The 20,563-nt window shown below is 35.7% G+C and overlaps 2 protein-coding genes across 3 annotated transcripts; one reads left to right on the top strand and one right to left on the bottom strand.

The window, feature by feature from the left end:
• Window positions 1–681: 681 nt before the first annotated feature.
• On the bottom strand, window positions 682–5,577 carry LOC148933565 (SKP1-like protein 21). Of its 2 annotated transcripts, XM_089062843.1 has the most exons (10): window positions 5,418–5,577; window positions 4,120–4,211; window positions 3,393–3,614; window positions 3,059–3,250; window positions 2,860–2,970; window positions 2,560–2,638; window positions 2,123–2,244; window positions 1,778–1,962; window positions 1,425–1,552; window positions 682–1,168 (listed from the first exon to the last, which is right to left on the bottom strand). In XM_089062843.1, exons 2-10 carry the CDS (start codon window positions 4,153–4,155, stop codon window positions 1,128–1,130), a joined length of 1,116 nt encoding a protein of 371 aa, XP_088918969.1. In that variant the 5' UTR covers window positions 4,156–4,211; window positions 5,418–5,577; the 3' UTR covers window positions 682–1,127. The 2 variants fall into 2 exon arrangements, with proteins under 2 accessions (XP_088918969.1, XP_088918970.1); XM_089062844.1 differs by lacking the exon at window positions 4,120–4,211 and having other exon boundaries at window positions 5,418–5,568.
• Window positions 5,578–15,356: 9,779 nt separating this feature from the next.
• LOC125222465 (putative glycerol-3-phosphate acyltransferase 8) lies at window positions 15,357–18,293 on the top strand. Its single transcript, XM_048125101.1, has 2 exons — window positions 15,357–16,117; window positions 17,286–18,293. Exons 1-2 carry the CDS (start codon window positions 15,485–15,487, stop codon window positions 18,150–18,152), a joined length of 1,500 nt encoding a protein of 499 aa, XP_047981058.1. The 5' UTR covers window positions 15,357–15,484; the 3' UTR covers window positions 18,153–18,293.
• The last annotated feature ends 2,270 nt before the right edge of the window (window positions 18,294–20,563 follow it).

Here is a 20,563-nt window from a genome sequence, read left to right as displayed (position 1 = left end):
TCATGTTCCAAAAATACAGTTACTTTGATTTATTTTTTTCAACTTATAGCAAAAAAAAGTGAAACATACACTTATTTGACCTGATCTCCGTCGTTCCTTGGATTATTTGAATGTCAGAAGTGAAGCAGCATATAAAGTTTTATAGGCAGTAGAATCCTTGATGCCTTACAACTTTGTTATTGGTTCTTTCTTGTAGGTAGCTCGTGGTGTTTGAAGTGTAGAAGATGTTATCCGATGCTACTCAAAATTCCCTTAATCAGGCGGATTTGGTGATATTTTCATACCGGTACTACTAGTGACTCTTTCACTAAGGGTTGATTCGTTTTAACAAACATCTTTAAAGCTCATTCGTATCTCTAATCTTGTAATACCTCGAGCCTATAGGGGCGAGGGCCCGTGATGCACAACAGGACCTGCAAGTAACTACCCGGCATCTCTCCTTTCCAGTCTCGTGTTATAATTCATCTGACATGCACAAAACAATTTCGTATTGGCAAACAAGAGAGTTAATCTTCTGTTACCAGTTACAGGCACTGTCCACGCATTCAGCTCAACAGGACAAGCAATTACAATCTCAACATTATTAATACAATTCCTCTAGGCATCCGGAATGTGTACATGTTCTCCCAGATGAGGACATCACTGTTCAATCATATCTTAAAGCTTATAATGCAAACTATATAAGCAGGAAAAGACAGAGAGGCCTCGACCATTAACCTCGAAAATCTTCAAGATTACATAAATCTCGTGATATTTACAACTAACTCCCAAACCCCAACTGCCGGCTATAAATTCCCCAGCTGTATCCAGAAGACAAAACAAGAAAGAAAGAAAGAAAGAAAAAAAAGAGAAGGGATTGTTCTAGTCTCATGATCTACTAGTATTCCTATTTTCCTAGGCACCCCTCCAAACTGAATTAAAGAGAAAGGGAGATTACAAGATGGTTTGGCTTGTGTTTCTCATCTATACTCATATAACTTCCCTTATTGTGTTGCTCAACTTGGATCATCAAAATTGAATATCTAATGTCAAAAATAATACCAATGACCATGGAATTTTGAGTGTTAATCCAAACCAGCTCATGCCCACGAACAAAAGGGCCATTTCCTCCGCAGCAATAAACTTATTCAAGTTGATGGGTTTCCATGATTGAGGCGCTGATCTACACCTGTGGAGCAAAGTAATTATTTCATGCAGTCACAAGACATCGCACCAAAATCAATTTTGACTCTTGAACAACATGCTTCAGTAATGAATGAAAGCAAATGGAAAATTAAGGGCCATACTAAATTGTCAAATTCAGAGAAGTGAATCAGCAGGAACGGTACATGTCATCAAAGGGTTGAAATGTTGCATGGAAAATGCCAAGAATCTATTTACAAATATAAAAATAAAAAAGAACTAGAACAAAGAAGAAGACTCACTCGTGAACACCCTCATTGAACAATTTCCATTAGGCAACTGCAGCGGTTTTCCCTGACTCAGAAACAGAATATCTTGGATTCTATCAGGCCAATCTGGGTTTAATCGTCTGGCAAAGTCTTCCACTTCCCTATCAATCAGACAAGTACAGTGACAGAACATTATAATCCTTTGAACAGGTCTACCAAAGAGAAAATTACACACCCAGTTAATGTAAAAATAGTTTTACATATATCCAATAATGAACGAACAGAACAAGGCAAGTTGATGAACATTGCAGCCAACATGATTCTAATTTAAAGGGATAAAACTGTATACTATTATAATGAGGCTAGTCAAATAGCATCACGCTCACCTATCAATTTCTTCTTTCAAAGCAGGATCAATGTCATCATCTAAATCGCAACAATCAAACTCATCTTCTACAGGTGCAATTCTGTCATCACCAATATCAAGCAGCTCTGTGGCATTACAAAGATTGTGCAGAAGACTGTCATGTAATGCTGGATTGCTACAGTACGAATCAACACCATCGGTTTCCTGCAGTAATAGATGATGTTAATTCAAACACCAAAGGCATTCAAGCATGCTCCGTAGCACAGGTGAATGAGAACATAGAATATTTATAATCATTAAATTCCCATATGAGATCAGTATTTTCATAAAGCCGAATAGTATATTACAGAAAACAGTTCTTTACCTTATTATTGTGGATACCGTTTCTTCCAGAAGTACCGGTACAGTTTGAAGGAGCAGTTTTGTGATTTTCTTTTCTTTTCCGATTCTTCTTTTTGTGTTTAGAAGATGTGCTCACCTTGGAATCTGCAAACTAACCATGTATCAAATGTTCCTCAAATGATAAAAGGAGGGGAGGTAGACAGAGGTCTAAAAAATAAATAAAAAAAAAAGTAAACTCCTTTGCTAAGTGTATTGAATTTGAGCCAAATAAGTTGGGTCATTATTATTTCTGTATCAATAACATTGATAGAATATATCACAGATAACTCATCATCAAGAGAGTTAGCATCAAGGAAAAACTTTTCAAAGCTTTTCTACACCTATAAACTTCTAAGCATCTATTTCAACATTCACTGAGACGAGCGGATGAGGAATAATGAAATATAACAAACAAAATACCTTCATTGGCTCCATTGATAAATGACATGAGATCATCCACCGAACGGTCATCCACTTGATCCTCTTCGACTTCAATATTCTATACAATCCATTGAAAGGTAAAGTCTGAGTCTTAACTGGGTCGTACCATGTAATATAGTGGACATTTCCAAGAAGTTCACTCAATATAGTACAGATAGCTATAATCCCAACTAGCACACACCGCAAACTTTTACAGTGAGTCATAACCATTTTCAAGCAGCTATTGTATTTAAACATTGGACACCACAAATCAGTACAGGAAACAATTTCCCGGATCACCTTTAGTCTCTCCCTTTCTTTTAATTCTTTCCTCTTTCTAGCATACAGTCGATTCAAAAGCCGAATCCTTGGATCATCCATGGTATTTTTAATGGGCTCCAACTTTTCTTCCTGTTTCAGCAACAAAAACACAGTTATATTAGGAATAAAAGAAGTAGGTTATGTAAAAGTTTCAAGAACTTTTGCAACAAAAGAAAACCTCTGTGAGATCATCAGGCAGATGAAATATCTCTCGTATTTCTTCCGGAGACTTTCCTTCAATCACCCGTGCAAGTGCACGACTAGTAAGATCAACAAGGGGCTTAAGTTGCAGGCTATCAGCAGCAGATGTCAATTCACAAAGTCTTTTGGTACCCAAGCGTACAAACTTTTCATCAAAGGACTTCCTCTCCTGCATAAATGTAGAAAGATTATATTATATATCATCCATCAAATTCCTCAGAGACTTGAATGCCTAAGCCTAACAGACTTTTTCCCCCAATATATAAGTCAATAGCATTAACAGAATTCAAACACCAGCAATCTTTAATAACCTTGTTAGAGCGCCCCAGTACTTGATGGAACCGGCAATAGTCAAGAATTAGGCTTAACATAGGAGGATTCACTCGTGGAGGAAGGGAGATTGGATGATTCTTGGAAGATCCCATGCCTGAATGTATTTCACGACATATGAATGGACAAAACATGGCAATTTCTTGCTCAACTTGCTGTATTGAATCATCAGCAGTTTGAAGCCATACATAAGCCTTCAGAATCTAACAATAAAAGCAGTACATCAATATAAAAACAAGCACTATTTGAAAAAAAATATAGAACATCAAATCCGTAAAATAGAGCATATAGATGCAAGGATCTCAGTTGTTAAGAAAAATAAAATACAAGACCAGCGCACACTGTTGAATAATAGTAGTAAATCACAAGTGTTATAATTTTGAACTTTCATGGTCTCATCTGAAAACAGACAGTGGATGATAAGAGTCGGGTATTCTGACTAAGTTTTTACTTTCCTATTAAAAAGCATGTTTGGGCAAATTAATTTTCTTAATTTTAGCCCAGAGGGATCCTTCACAAGCTCCAATGGTGGATCAGGTTATATTCCTCTTTCTATTAAGGTATAAAATGGAATGGGTGGAAACAGTTGGCTTCTAAAAGTCAAGGGGATACTTGCACATATAAACAGGCAAGACAGTGGGAACCATACATCACAATACAAGATAACGTCATGACGTCGAGGTCCAGAAGCAGTAACGCAGAGCATACCTCAGGCTTAATAATTTCACTATCAGCTTCTATCATTATATTGGAGTTTGAGACAAGCAGGGAGTCAGAGAAAGCAGTTTCGCAAGTATTATCTGCAACCAAGAATATAGTACAGAAATTGTGAAAATGTCCCAACAATCAACATAAAACAGACGGAACGACACAGTAACCCAGAACTCATATGACCACAATATCATGGAAAATATTTATAGATTGTAAGAAAACGAAAATAACATGCCTAACTTGAGCTTAGGTCTTTGGCTATTTATTAATATAACATTTTTTCCAATGAAGGTAAAAAAAGCCTGTCTAAGATAATGGATAAACACCCAAAATATATAAATCAAAACAAAATAAGAAGAAGTTCAGTGGTAACAATTTGTCTTATACTACAAGCATTATATAATCCTCTTTCTCAAAAATTAAAATTAAAAAAAAAAAAAAAAAAAAAAAACCCTCTGCCGGAACTCATGTATTGATTGAACATATGCTCAAGCTCTCTGGTCTCTTCCCAACAATCAGGACTTATAATCGACAGCACAAGCCACAAAGGACTTCTGCTATCAGCACATTGTCCAGAAGAAGTCAACTATTAACATTTTCTTCATTGTCTGGAATAATTAATTCACTCCTGTGCAATTATTTAAGGAAGGCTGAGTTGAAGAAAAGGTCAAATAATAGGAGTACTACGTATTTATTTATCATACGCCCTAAATAAACACCAAAAAGGGACAAGTCTATAAGTCCTCACTATCAGAATCATTCTAGCCCTTGGGAATTCGTATTCCAGCTTACAATCCTAAAAATGACGCCCCATGGTCCACAACAGGCCAAGCTTAGTGGAAATTATGTTCATATTCCCTAAATGCACTCTAAAAAACAAACAGTTTCCCAAAATTTCCCTGCAATATTTCTTAAGCTGACTAGAGTACATACTAAAGCATGAATTCTCAATAACCAGCAAGCTTCGGATTCGGACACACAGCAGTCACATACTATAAGAGTGTCAATTCAAATACTAATCATTCAACAGAAATGAAAAACAACCAAAACCGACCTAAAATCATGAAATAAAGATCCGGAAAGCCCTAATCCCCAATCACACTCAAAACCCGTCCACTCAACTCATGAATCAAAACAATTTCGTAGCAAAATCAACGCAGCGAGAAATTGAATGAACAAAAGAACTTGAAATCACATCACTAAACAGCAAATCAATTCAACACGACAAACGAACCCACTTAGGCCGTCAAGTATAATCGAGCTTAACAACAAATTAGAATAAGCAAGACACGAACTTTATCTTGCTGCACGAAGGGAGGAAGATTTTCGCACTTGCAATGAAGTATTCAGGCTGAATGGGGCTTTGAATATGGAAATGGCGGTTGCCGGAAAAGGGCTGTAAATTAGATGTGATGCAAGAGAGAAGGAGAATAGATATGGACGAAATAATGAATTAGAAAAAGATTAGGTTTTAAAATATGAACTGTCCCACATAGAAATGGACACGGGTCATGGATTCGCTTCATCTTGTGTGGTAACTGGTAACATAATTTAATTTAGAGTAAAGTCAATTTTGGTTCTAAACCTATGGCCGAAATACCAATTTGGTCTAAACTATTCACTTTTTGAAAAACAGGTCCTAAAAAATTAAATTCTTGTCATAGTGGTCCTTTGATTCCGTCAAAAACTGACGGTCAACTCTTGATTAGTGATATTTTGATTGTATTAGTGGATTTTAATTAGTACAAACCATCTCTTTTTCTCCTTCTCGTTCATCTCAAGAACCCTAATCTTCTCTGCAAGAACACGCTACCTCAACTCCCATAATTCTCTTCCAATTCACTATTGAAAATCCTATGAAGAAATCGCCCAGCAAAACCACCCTTCAAACCATTTTCTGACTCCCACGAGTCTCGATTGCTGAGTTAACAATCATTTTCTGACGATGGTAGAAGAAGCCCGGTCTGGAGGAGCCGCTCGACGGTGAGCTGCGAATCTTCATGGAAGCAGCAGCTCCACACCGGCTAATCGTCACGAAGAGAGAGAGAGCTTGGAAGTGGTATGCTGATTGCACAGGGGCATGACCGAGAGGGTGTAGTGGTGAGCAGGGAAACGAACGAGAAAGACAAGGGAAAGCCGTAACGGAAAGAGAGAAAGTAAGGGAGGCAGATCTGGAACAGTGTGAGGGCGACGGAAAGGCGTCATCACACGTTGGCTATGACGGAGGAAAAGAGCAGGCAGGGACTGACAGAGGCGGCCGCTGGAATTGAGACAGAAAATAGAGTGAATTGGTTGGGATTGAGGAGATAGAGAGGATAAGCGTGAGAAAGGGAACCGGCGGCGCCGCAACGGTAGCGGCGGAGGGGTTGAATTTCACCGGGGAGAGAATTTTATCGAAGGAGAAGGAGAAAGAGATAGGAGTCGTGAATTTAGAGTTTGTCTCTGACTTTTAGAGACGGAGTCGAAAAGAGAGAGGCTTAAGCACCATGCCCGCGAAGACAGCGGCGAGCGCTGGAAATCCGTTTCCGAAAGGGGCGTACCCTGGTTATGCCGGCGATTTGCTGGTGGAGACAGATTTTTTGACAAAGAAGGTGAATAGTTTTTTAACTTTTTAAATTTTTAATTTTATTTTTTTACTTAATTATAGATTAATATTCTAATTAGGTCTAAATGTGGTTAATTAGTATTGATCGTTAATTTTTTAACGGAATCGTTAAAAATGACTACTTTGACAATATTTTTATTTGTTATGGACCTGTTTTTCAAAAAGTGAACGTTTTGGATTAAATTGATATTTTGGTCATATGTTTAGGACCATAATTGACCTCTACTCTTTAATTTAATGAAATGTTTGATTTGCACTCTTCAACTAGTACTACAATTGGGTATTCTTAAGTGTTGGTACGACAATAAAAATAGAAACTGCAAGAGAGATTGTGATATGCAAGAAAGTATGAGTACTATAAGCTAGAGATGCAAACAATGATTATTTTTAAAATTTATATACAAATATTATAACATATTTACTTCTTTAGCATTATCAAATTTCACAAAATAACTACTCTATCTGTGCCATTAAATGTGAAACGTTTGTTTTTCCACACATCTTTTAGAAAAAAAAAATAAATAGCTAGAATGGAAAAAAAATAAAGTAAAAAAGCGAATAATGTAAAGGAGACTCTCCTCTATATTATTGTGTCTCTTACTTAATTTTTTAAACACTTTAGTTATTTAGTATTATAATTTTTCCAAAACATATACGCAAAAGCAAACGTTGCATATTTAATAGGACAGAGGGATTATTCCATAATTGTTCAAATATTTCGAAAGAATAAAAAATTACAAAGTAAAATGGTTCAATTTAATAGGGCAATTAGTAGTGTCAAATGATGATATGATGTCAAATGATGATATGAGAGTAATACATAAAAAGACTGACTATATAAGAAATATATCAAGGGAAGTCGAACATGCACAACAAATAGAGTGATTGAGGACAACACCAACTCAGCTAGATACTAGTAAGACATTAATATTTTATGATTGTTTTCTTCGATTGTTGGGGACTATGACCCTCCTTGGCCTCTACGTGGATTCGCCACTAAATAAATTATTATTTATTGTTCAATCTTGTGTTATCGCTATTTTTGTGTATTATTTATACTAGTATCATCCCCGTGCATTGCACGACTCATTGAAATTTCTTCACATAAAATAGGAAATGTCAATTTACTTAAATAAATGACATGATAAAGATAAAATTATACACAATTTATAAATCACAATTAAAATTTTATAGATTTTATAGATCACATTAATTAAAAAAAAAACAAAAGAGCTTCCCATATTGTCTGGTTGATTATTTTACAAAATGTTGAAAATAAAATATTGTATTTATATTTGAATTTTATAGAGTTTATAGATCACATTAATTAAAAACAAAAGAGCTTCCCATAATGTCTTGTTGATTATTTTAAAAAATGTTGAAAATAAAATATTGTATTTATATTTGAATTGGTCATCAATCTCATTAATTACTAATCAATTAACATTCAATAATTCTATTAATTGAGTATCGATTAACAATATTGTTAATCATCTATTACTAAAAAATAATGGATTAGGATGCAACCAAAAAAATGAAATTTTCAATAAAAAAATGGATTTCCAAAATCGCATATGTTCATGCATCTCTACCCACCGGATCTTCTTCGTTCATCATCTCCAACACTTTCATCGTTATGTGTCGACCCCATCTTTTCAATTAATAAAAACACAAACAAAAAATATTAGTAACAAAATATAATCGCACAAAAAGAGTGTGCAAAGTAAACAAATTGTTTTTTTTTCAGAAAATCCAATAATGCAATAGAAGGAAGTAAACAAATTGATTTTTCCAGAAAATCCAATGAAGCAATAAAATGTAGCAAGTACAAGCAAACAAAGACAAGAATATATTTATAGCCATGGATTTAAATTGTATCCATTTATTCTTTATTTGTAACGGCTTTAATGTTAAATAGTGCAACGAATAATAATTGTTAAGGAAAATAAAAAATAATTAGTAATTAAATAGAATTAATATCATTAAATCTTAAAATTTTATAACATTGATTCATGATTCATGATTCACTATTTAAGCATGCATGATGATCTATAATAAAATTTATTACTACATGTTTATTAGCAGTTTGGTAATTTGATTGGTCCAAAATGGAAGATAATCTAATTATTTTGCTACACTAATATGCGGTTACTATATTTTGTGGCCATGAAATCTATTCATACAATAAAAGAGAGAGATGCAAAATTAAGATGATTTAATAATTTCTTTACATAAAAAATTATGGTAATTTATAGGGGAACCATTTCTCCACATAATTTTTTGGCAAAAAAATCGATTGAAAATAATAATAAGTAAAAAAAAAAGAATTATTATAGCTAAGACATAATAAAACAAAACTAACAAAAAATAAACTAAAATTAAATAAAGTTTAAATATGAACTAACATAACGGAAAACACAGATCAATCTTCAAATAGGATTTCAAAGTGCTATACTTTCTTTCCACAACCTCCGATTCGTTTCTTTCACATCGTTGCCTTTCACTCTCTCTCACATGAGTAATCTCCACCGCCTCCTTGACTCTGTCTTTATTGACTGAGTTATGCTAGATTGTAGGTTTCCGAAGAAGGTGAATTCCTTGGTTTCAATTTTCTTCTTCTAATAATATCACAATATGAATAAAAGTAAATAAACGTCTCGTACCAAATTCCTTACAAAATGTTATTTCAAAAGATTATTAATAAAACACAATTCTTCATAAACATGGCAGTTACAAATTAATGTATAATTCAATTCTTAATAAGGCAACGGTATAAAGCTTATAATTAAATATTCCATGGCTTAATTATAGAGGCCCTATATCATTCATATTTAAATTTTGGTTGTCCCTTTCTTAAAGTATATATATTCGAATTTAACCCTAGAATTTATAAATATTCAAATTAAGGCCAAAACTCACATTTTATATATGTATAGATAGATAGATTGGATATTGAGCTTAGATGGATTTATTTGACGTAATATGAGTGACATTGTTTTTTTATCTGTATAATAATCTTGGTATTATAGTATGGAGTATATATATAAAGGGGATGGATCCTCTGCTGTGTTAAAAAACACAGCAGAGGGTGTTGTGCTTAAAACGCACAACAATGACTATGAAACGCAGCAAGTCTAATAAACTCAATTAATTATTTAATTTACTGTGGGCCGGCCCATATACTGATATACAGCCTTATGTAAATTAGATATACAACATGTACACGTACTCCATGCCTACTATATACATTCTCCTTTTTTTGTTAATATATTTCTTTTATTTTGCATATTAAAATACTTATAAATCGTAACTATCATGTAGTAAATATTTGTTTTTATATATGAAGTACAAAAAATATTATGAAATTAAATATTTTATTTGTACATAGTATATTACTTCTTTCGTCCCGCCAAAATATACATTCTTTCTTTTTTAGTCCTATCCACAAGAATATGTATTTTTTAATTTTAGATTTTTTTTTCTTTAATAAAGTGAGACTCATTATTCACTGATAATTCTATATTTATTTTTTTTCTCTACCACTTTCTTACCTTTTCAATTTTGTTTTAAAATTTGTGCCGAACTAAATCGTATATTCTTTGGGGACGGGGGAGTATTATATTTGTAAATTGTAACTATGATGATAAATATTTGTATAACTCAATTTATATATATATTATTCATTTATATTGATTCACAAATTTTAAATTTTATTTGGAGATGTTCATATTTGATACTTCCTCCATCCATGATTAATTGACACTAATTTATTTTGTCATCCAACCACAATTAATTGATATCCCTACTTTTTACTATTTTTGGTAATGGACTTCACATTCCACTAACTTATCACATTCACATTTTATCGTAAAATTAATAATATAAAAGTAAGACTCACATTTTACTAATCTTTCCAATCCATTTTTCATTATATTTTTAAAAATTCGTGTCAAATCAAACAAGCTCAATTAATCATAGACACAGTAAGATATTTCATACTCCTATTAAAAAAAATGAAATACGCAAAAATTTATATGATAGTTACAATTTATAAGTATTTTAATATACATATAATATTTGATTTTATAATATTTTAGTATTAAAATAAACGAAAATATGCACCATAAAATAATATTTTACGTTACTATAATATAGCATGGATTGCGTGTACATGTGTATCTACTTTACATATATATATATCAGTATATGGGCCAGCCCACAGTAAATTAAATAATTAATTGAGTTTATTAGACTTGCTGCGTTTCATAATCATTGTTGTGCGTTTTAAGCACAACACCCTCTGCTGTGTTTCTTAACACAGCAGAGAGGAAATTGGAAAGTGAAACTATAAGTAATCGAGGGAATAAGATTACCATCTAGTTGTCACAAATATTCAATTAACGTGGATGATAAGATGAAAACAGGAAGGTCGAGGGAATAAGATTACCATCTAGTCATTTTTTTTGTCTCGCTCAAAGTTATTTAACTTATTTTCAAGGATATTAGTAGTTATCACTTTTTAGACATCATAAAGACATCATTAAATATCTTATTTATTCTTTTTCCTCTGTCGGTTAATAAATGTATCATTTCACTTTTACTTTTTTAGTAAGTGGCCGCACATTCCATTTACTCATCATCCACCTACATTTTATTATAAACCAATATATAAATGTAGGATTCACATTCCATTAATTTTTTTTCTTATTTTCTTTCATAAGGTAAAACAATTTTTTAAAATCTATCGATCAAAATTGGGACATTTATTGGCGTACGGAGAAAGTAATATAGGAGTACGATTCTTTGCTTTCTCGCTTTTAACTTGGTGTTTTATCGAATGCAATTTGTTTTGGTTGGATTAACTTAGTGCACTATATTAGGCCTCAATTTAATTTAATAATCATTATTCATATCATTGTTGGGCTTACACGAGTGACGATGACGATGCTCACATACAAATATATATGTAATGCATCATGTCCCAATAGCCCATTTCATTTTATCTATTAAGTCAGCCATATGACCAAGTAATTAATAATAATGTATATTATGTTGCCAATAGCCTACAATTTCGTTATGTCCATCTCAATTAATTTATACTAATAAACTTTTTACTAGACACACATACAAAATATATTTCGATTTCAACATATTAAATTCGTAGCTTGCGACTTGTGATGTGGAACCGAATTTTTCTGTATATCCACATTATCTATGATAGTCACCTTACCAACTGAAATTAGATTAAAGTAGGTGCAATATTAATGTTTATGAAACTACAATAAGCCTCTATTCAATTAATGCTATCTCAAACTTGGTTGGAGAATGGTTGGATATTAGTCATAACTCAACCTCATCTTTCACATGTAAAAAAACATCCAAACTTCAAATACATATTTTGGGTACTTAATTAAACAGATAAACTGTCAACTTCATGTAGAAATACATTAGCAATTTATTTTTCTCTAGTAGATATTGTTAATTTGTCGTTAGTATAGAGTAACAGAACATTAACAACACAACGCTATTTATTTTTGAGAAAATATTTATAAATGCATCACTAAAAAAAATACTCTATTACCATGGTACACAAAAATTGTGCAAAAAAAGAAATTCTTTGTGTGGTACATATGCATCTATATATCCATTCATGCATTAAATTAGTAGGGTAGGTTCAATGGAGATGGATCAATCCATTTTATTCAATTTTATTTAGGTGACAATTGACACTGTCTAGTTATTGGAGATTTCACAAAAGGACTACTGTTTTAGGCCAATAATGTGACACCATAATTTAATTTTACTATTACGAGTGATTTATGTAACTAAATATCATAGCAATTGTATACTAGCCTACTAGTCATACCTAGAGCAAGGGATATAATTATATTCTCAAAATTTTTAATAGCATTGTAAAATTGTTGATCATTTACTATTATCAATCAAATCCATCTTTGACTTTAATTCAAAAGTATAATATCTACAATCCATATATCATCAAATATTCATACTTCATAGTCTATTAATCCACTAATTCCTACAATAAAAAGTGGTTTGAAAGAGACGAGAGGGAATTAGACAAAGGGTGAGAGAGGAAAAGAAGGAAACCGTGGTAAAGAAAGTCATTGTTGGGCTATGTTGTTTGACGGTGGACAATCGACGACAATGTCACAACAAATGCTTTGACGCGATGTGTTATATAATTATTTGTTGCCCTTTCAAATAAAAATTCTGGATAATCACTATTGCATAATCATAAAATTTATTTAACTTAAATTTTAATTAAATTACAGACCGGTACCATTTTCACAATTGATTGTTTAAAAAAAAAGTTTTGATACGTATTGAATGGATAAAGAGGGGTTGATGAAGTTAGGCTTTACTCTTTGGTGGGGCACCTAAATGCGCGAATTAGCGCATGATTAATTGGCAAAACACGTTAATAACCCCAAAATAGTTGAGCTGATCATGTAGGTTGAGTGCGGCAAGAGAAAGAAAATTTGTGACTTTTACCATTAAAATATATTTGAAAAATGTTTTTTCTATATTAAAAAATAGGTTTCTTGTAGACCATGGATTTCTTGTATGACCCTCCCATATTTTTTTGGTATCTTTAATTTTATGGGTTATGCAAAGGATATTATAAAATATGCTCTAAAAGGGTCCTAATATACTGGACTAGGGATCACATACTGACATAATTGAAAGATGTGTGCTTGGTATGCAGCGGCACAACTCCCCCAAGTGCTAGGTACCATTAACTTTTAATGTATGTACTAGAAATGAAATTTTTTTCATGTAACACAGAGAAAAAAAATAATTGTTGACTTGCATTTTCATGAAATTTATTGCATTTTGTAGTTTCATCAATCACTACAAAATAAACCGTGTTTACCAATCTTCAACGAATTAGTAGTATGTGCTAGTAGGTGCCAACTATCAAATTTAAGGTGAATTGTTGAATCCAAAGAAAGGGCTAGTATCTCGTTGATGACATCTATCTAACGTGGTGGTGTTTGTGAATTCGATCATATGTCATAATTTTTATTTATACTATTATTTTCAAAATTTAATTATTTATAATTGAGGGAACATCTTTTTAGGTTCACGAACTTTGCCAAAGTATCATTTTAGGTCCGTGAACTTTGAAAATATCATTTTAGGTCCGTGAACTACAAGTTAATATCATTTGAGGTGTTTTGAACTTTTTCCGGACGAAAATGCCCTTAAGGCCTTCAAATGACAATTTGGACAATTCTTTCGCTACTCATCTTGCGTCAAAGACCTAGAGTTCAACAATTTTTTTTCTAATTTAATTCAGTTACCGTCCAAATTGAATTTAAATATAATTAAAATATGCCATAAAAAATATGTGTTAGTTTTTCAACTATTAGATGACTAATTATTTAATGATAGTGAATAGGGACTTGATATTTTATTTTATTTTTTCAATCTAAACTGCATTTTAATAACTTGCTATAGGTGATGAGTGAATTCTATTTAGTTTATTTGTTTTGAAATTAGATAGCTATTAATTTGGATTGTCATTCGGAGATGAATTTTAAAATGGAGATCAATTAAAATTTAAATTGAATTTAAATATAAAAATTTGCCGTTAAAAATTGTTGGATTCTATGTCTCTGACGCAAGATGATTGGCGAAAGAATTGTCCGAATTGACCTTTGAAGGTCTTAAGGGCATTTTCGTCCCAAAAAAATTCAAAAGACCTCAAATGATATTAACCCATAGTTGATGGACCTAAAATGATATTTTCAAAATTTACGGACCTAAAATGATACTTTGACAAAGTTCGTGGACTTATAAAGATGTTCCCTCTTTATAATTTTATAAATTTCACAATTTAAATAAATATACTGGATTGAAAGATTTATAGAAAAAAATTTAAAATTATGGGATTAGGTATAGTATGATTGTTATGATAATTGTTGTTATGCTAAATTTTTGTCTTTGTTTATGATTGGTCTAAATAACTAATTATGTTTTAATTAAAAATGATCTTAGAGGAGGTGGAGGGGTACAGACATAAAATGTGGTTGTAAATATATAAATTTTGGCCACCAAACATTGCAGCGCTTTCTAAAAGTAATGAATTAAGAGAGCTTTAGTCCAATCAACTGAATTGTACTTAATGTAGGACTATTTCAAGCATATAATAACAACTTTTAAAAACTTTGTTGATCTAAATTTCAATATACTATTGCATCAAAAAATATCAATAAACAAACTCAAAACATCTTCTATAGGGGGGTGAAATTAATATCCCTCCGTCCCATTTTATGAGTCTCGGTTTATTATTTTTGGGCGTCCCACTTTAGGAGTCTGGGTTGGAATATTTCATAATTGTTAATAGGCCCCACATTCCACTCAACTTTTTTTCACTCACATTTTATTATAAAATTAATATATAAAAGTAGGACCCACATTTCATTATTTTTTTTCACAACTTTTCTTTGTATTTCTTAAAACTCGTGCTGAACTCAACCAGGACTTCTAAAGTGGGACGGATAGAATATCAGTAATCACAATCTAACGTACATCGACCGATAGGAGGGCACATATGTGATTTCAGAGCGCCAGCCTCATTTAAAACGCAACTTCCCTCCCCAGAAATTCACATCAACACACACACTCACTCATTAATATACATGCATTTGCATACATAGCAATAGCACATTCTCAATTTCTCAACACACAAACACACAGTCACACACACAGAGATTTTGATAGAGAGAGAGAATGGCAGAAACCGCCGCCGCCGCGGCGCGCTTCCCGTCGATCGAGAAATGCGACCTCTCCGGCGCCAATCGCCAATCGATCGCGGCGGATCTCGACGGAACCCTCCTGATCTCCCGCTCCTCCTTCCCTTACTTCATGCTGGTGGCGATCGAGGCCGGCAGCCTCCTCCGCGGCCTGATCCTCCTCCTCGCCTTCCCGATCATCGCCGTCGCCTACGTCTTCGTTTCGGAAGCCCTCGCCATCCAGATGCTGATCTACATCTCCTTCTCCGGGCTCAAGGTGCGCGACATCGAGCTGGCCGCGCGGGCCGTGCTGCCGAGGTTCTACGCCACAGACGTGAGGCCGGAGAGCTACGCCGTGTTCGAGAAGTGCCAGAGGAAAGTGATAATCACGGCGAATCCGACGATCATGGTGGAGCCGTTCGTGAAGGACTTTTTGGGCGGAGATAAGGTGATCGGGACGGAGATTGAGGTGGATCCGAAGACGCGGAAGGCGACTGGATTCGTGAAGAAACCGGGGGTTTTGGTCGGGAAATTGAAGAAATTGGGGGTGCTGAGGGAGTTCGGAGAGGAGAAGCCGGATATCGGAATCGGAGATCGGGAGTCTGACCACGATTTCATGTCCATTTGCAAGGTTTGTATCGTATCTATCCTTTTCCTCTGCTTTTTTTGCTCTAATTTTGAGTGAATACTTGAGAGTGCGTTCTTAATGTTTTTTGGTTATTGCGGTTGATTTTCTGTGTAATTATCTTATTAGTTAAACAATATTTTGGATTGATCTAAAAAAAACTGCATAGCTAAGATCTTAGTTGATACAGGCAACAAAGGACCGAAAATCACCAACGATTTTGATAGAATTCAATAACTATAGTACACAGCCCTAAGAATAAATTTCATAGGTCAAATATCATACTACTATATTCTGAAATAATGTTGGTGAACGACCTCATCCGTATGTGGCTATTGATTTTGGTGGGGCCAAAAAGTATGCCTCGTCAAATATTATATGAGGATCGAAGATATAAAATTTGGTAAATTAGGAGAAAATTAGTGTTTATTAAATTAGATATCAATGGTTCGCTAGATAGTGCTTAAGATAAATATTTCTTGATTGGGCCATACATGATTTTTTGATCCGTGGCAATCTCTTTTCTACACCGTCATCTACTTATCCAATTCTTCAATATGATTCTTTGGTTTCAGCGAGCATTAAATTTTACATAAGTTCTCATATAATAATCCAATAATGACAAATAAGTAGGTGGGAGTTTGTGGCTTTAGAAAAAATATTAATTTTTTCGTCAATAATCATTAATTTTTTATTTTATTTTATCTAATTTATTCACATTCAACTAATAATATTTCTTTCTTTTATTTATTAATTTTACGTTAAGATTTATTGCCACACTATCAACAGTCCAATACTATTAGTAGCTGAGGGAGGGAATACTTTTTACTCGTAAATACAGAATAATTTCACACAACTAATTAGATTTGAGTAGTCTAATAAATGTAGTGGTTGAGAATGTAGCAATGTGAGTTGGACTTTGAGACCTAAAAGAGGGGGCCACAGCATTAAAACTCTACAGACTGTCAATAACCCAAAGTTTTAACAAGGCATGTGTGTAACTTTATTACTTGGAGCTGCCTAATTTAATGCGAGTAATATTTTGTCAACTGCAAGCAAATGGACAGTTGGAGTCAGTTGTGACAAATATACTCTTCTGCACCTCCAATTAAATTTGTGTAAAGTCAAATTTAAGAAAATGTACAAGTTATGATAATATGGTTATGGTGAACAGGAAGGGTACATGGTGCACCCGAGCAAAACAGCGAAGCCGTTGCCGGTGGAACAGCTGAAAAGCCGGCTGATCTTCCACGACGGCCGTCTCGTGGAGCGACCGACGCCCCTGAACGCGCTGGTGACCTACATTTGGCTGCCATTCGGGTTCGCCCTCTCCCTCGTTCGTGTCTACTTCAACCTACCACTCCCGGAGCGCATCGTGCGCTACACCTACCCAATGCTGGGGATCAACCTAGTGATCAAGGGCAACCCGCCGCCCGCGAGCTCCCCGGGGAACCTGTACGTGTGCAACCACCGCACGGCCCTGGACCCCATCGTGATCGCGATCGCGCTGGGGCGCAAGGTGTCGTGCGTGACCTACAGCGTGAGCAAGCTGTCGAGGCTGCTGTCCCCTATCCCGGCAGTGGCCCTGACGCGGGACCGGGAGGCGGACGCGGCGATGATCAAGGCGCTGCTGGAGAAGGGGGACTTGGTGGTGTGCCCCGAGGGGACGACGTGCAGGGAGCCGTACCTGCTGCGGTTCAGCGCGCTGTTCGCGGAGCTGAGCGACCGGGTGGTGCCGGTGGCGGTGAACCTGAAGCAGAACATGTTCCACGGGACGACGGTGAGGGGGGTCAAGTTCTGGGACGCGTACTTCTACTTCATGAACCCGAGGCCGACGTACGAGGTGACGTTCCTGGAGAGGCTGCCGGAGGAGATGACGTGCAAGGCCGGGGGGAAGTCGTCGATTGAGGTGGCGAACCATGTGCAGAGGATATTGGCGGATGCACTGGGGTTTGAGTGTACCCAGCTGACTAGGAAGGATAAGTATTTGCTGCTTGGTGGGAATGATGGCAAGGTGGAGTCTATGTATGCCAAGAAATGATCATATGGATGCTTCAGCTCGATGATGTTGTTGCATGCCTTGCTATTTTAGATATCCATCTTTTACTTTACTATTCTCTGTAAACTGCTGCAACTTCATATTATTCACATTATCTAATAATATTACCTCGCCATAACTATATATAGGTTTGATGTGTTGTGTTTGGGATAAATTTGTTTTTTAACCTATATTGTTTCTGTCTACCATCCAAAGTTCATAACTAGGAGTCTAGGAGTATTATATCGATCCTGTTGGTTGAACTTCATACATGAAATGTTGTTTCTCCATAAATAATTGCACTGGAATTTGAGTTTCTACTCAATTTCAAAAACAGAAGACTACTAGTACTGTACACAACACAAACTCAAATTAATTGTACTCCCTCCGTGACATCTTTGTTGAGACATTTCTTTTCAACACGAAGAATAAGAAATGAGTGTTAAAGGTAAGTGAAGAGATAATAAAATATCGTAGAAAAGAGAATAAAGTAAAATGAAGAAAAAAAAGAGTAAAATAGAAAAGAGAATAATTTTTGAAAAAACAGAACGACTCAACTATCCTATATAGTTGAAAACGGAAAATTTTACAGAGAGAGACCAACATTTTTAAAAATACTACCACTATTGGACTTTCGAAAATTCTATGAAGTGCTAAAGTCATGTGATCTGATTCTCATTTTGCTATTTATCGAATCAAAGTGTTATACCACACCTAATATAAATAACTATCCAAGACATAAATAGCTTGGATTTACATTGGCAATCGATTTGATAGATAGTATTAGAGCATTTCCAAGGGGAGAAGGTATATAGAAAATGTATATTATGTATTTACCTTCTTAAAAAGTGAAATATATTCTTCTAAAAAGTAAATTATTTTTTAAAAATAAAATAATAGTACAAAATGCATTAAAAAATATAAAGTGTTGATACCTTCTCAAATACTTTTCCCCTTGGAGAAGGGTTTTCATGAAAAGAAGACAAATATGGTAATGGAGAGGTAAAGATACCTCTAGGGCTGTCAAATCGGGTACCCGTGGATACCCGATCCGAAAATTTCGGGTACCCGATCCCAATTTTCCCAAAAAACGATATCCGATACCCGATCCGAAACTGAAATCGGATACCCGGATACCCGACTCGGGTATCCAGTCCCGAAAAATCGGGTATCCAGTCCCAATTTCTGAATTTTTTTAATAATTGAAAAGTACAATGTACTGCTCTATTTTATACAAAGCTGAACTATTAGAGCATCCGCAATGGTGCTTAGGCCAGCCATAGGCCAGTCATAGGCCAGCCATTCTCTCATCTGCCACGTCAGCAACACTAAAAAAACCACCTGCCACGTCAGATTTAGGCCAGCCATAGGCCAGCCGCAATAAAAATAATTCAAAATATACTACATTTACGGAATTAAAATTGCGATATACGGAATTAAATTTACGACACATATACGGGAAAAATAATCCATTCCATTAAAAAAAAGTACAAAGATTTAAAAAAAAAAGTACATGATTTTTTTTAAAAAAAAAGGGCTTCAACACCCGAGCCCCGCCACTCTCTACTCCTCATCGCCGTCGCCGTCGTCCTCCTCGTCGCCGCCGCCGTCTCCGCCACCGCTGCCGCCACCCGTGGTATCTGAGCCCACGTCGGAACCCCCCAGCCGTGACCTCGCGATCTCTAAATCAGCACGCATGCTCTCGAGCATCTCGTAAAGAAACCTCTTCTCCGTGGGGTCAGTGGCGTTCTTCCACTCTCGGAAGACCTGTAACATCTGAGCCCGCGTTTGGTTACGCGAATGGAGAGTGTACTCGAGTGGGGCGGCTGGGAGGGCGGAGGACTGGACCTCGCGGGGCGATAGGGGGGATCCGCCCCTCGCAGCCCGCTGCGCCCGCTTCTGTCCAACCGGGCGGGGGCGACCAGTAAATGAAGGAGGGGATGGAAACTCCTCAGCATCCGGGGGGAGGTCGTGGGATCCGCCGCTGTAGTCGCCGCTATATTTAAGTCGCTGCTTCTTCGGCCACCCAACGTCGCACCCCGCCCGGAACTTCTCCGAGTCCTTCAGCAACAAGAAGCACTCCCAGAAGGTGAACTCCTTATACTTCCTCTCCAAGGGGAACTGACTCGCGGCTATCCTCTGGGCGTCGTCCTCAGTCTGCCCACTTCTGAGCTGACGGAGGGCGTTGGCGTACAAATTCGCAAAACGGCCCACCGCGGCCCTGGTGCGCTCCCACCCCTTCCGGACCTCCTCGTTGCTGAAGTCCTTTGCGGGCAGTGTTATAGGCAGCCCTGATCTTCGCCCACATGTTGACAACCCGCTGGTTGTTCGCATCCAGTGGATCGTCGCACACCTCCAACCACCCCTTGGCCACCGCAGCGTACTCATCCTCCGTCCACTTCCTCCGGCCAGTG

The sequence above is a fragment of the Salvia hispanica genome, chromosome 1 (genome assembly GCF_029641045.1).
Source record: "Salvia hispanica isolate PSC_SH4W2 chromosome 1, Shi_PSC_v1, whole genome shotgun sequence".
Lineage (NCBI taxonomy): Eukaryota > Viridiplantae > Streptophyta > Magnoliopsida > Lamiales > Lamiaceae > Salvia > Salvia hispanica.
Note: the sequence above shows the minus strand (reverse complement) of the source record. Positions and strands in the feature narration are given on the sequence as shown.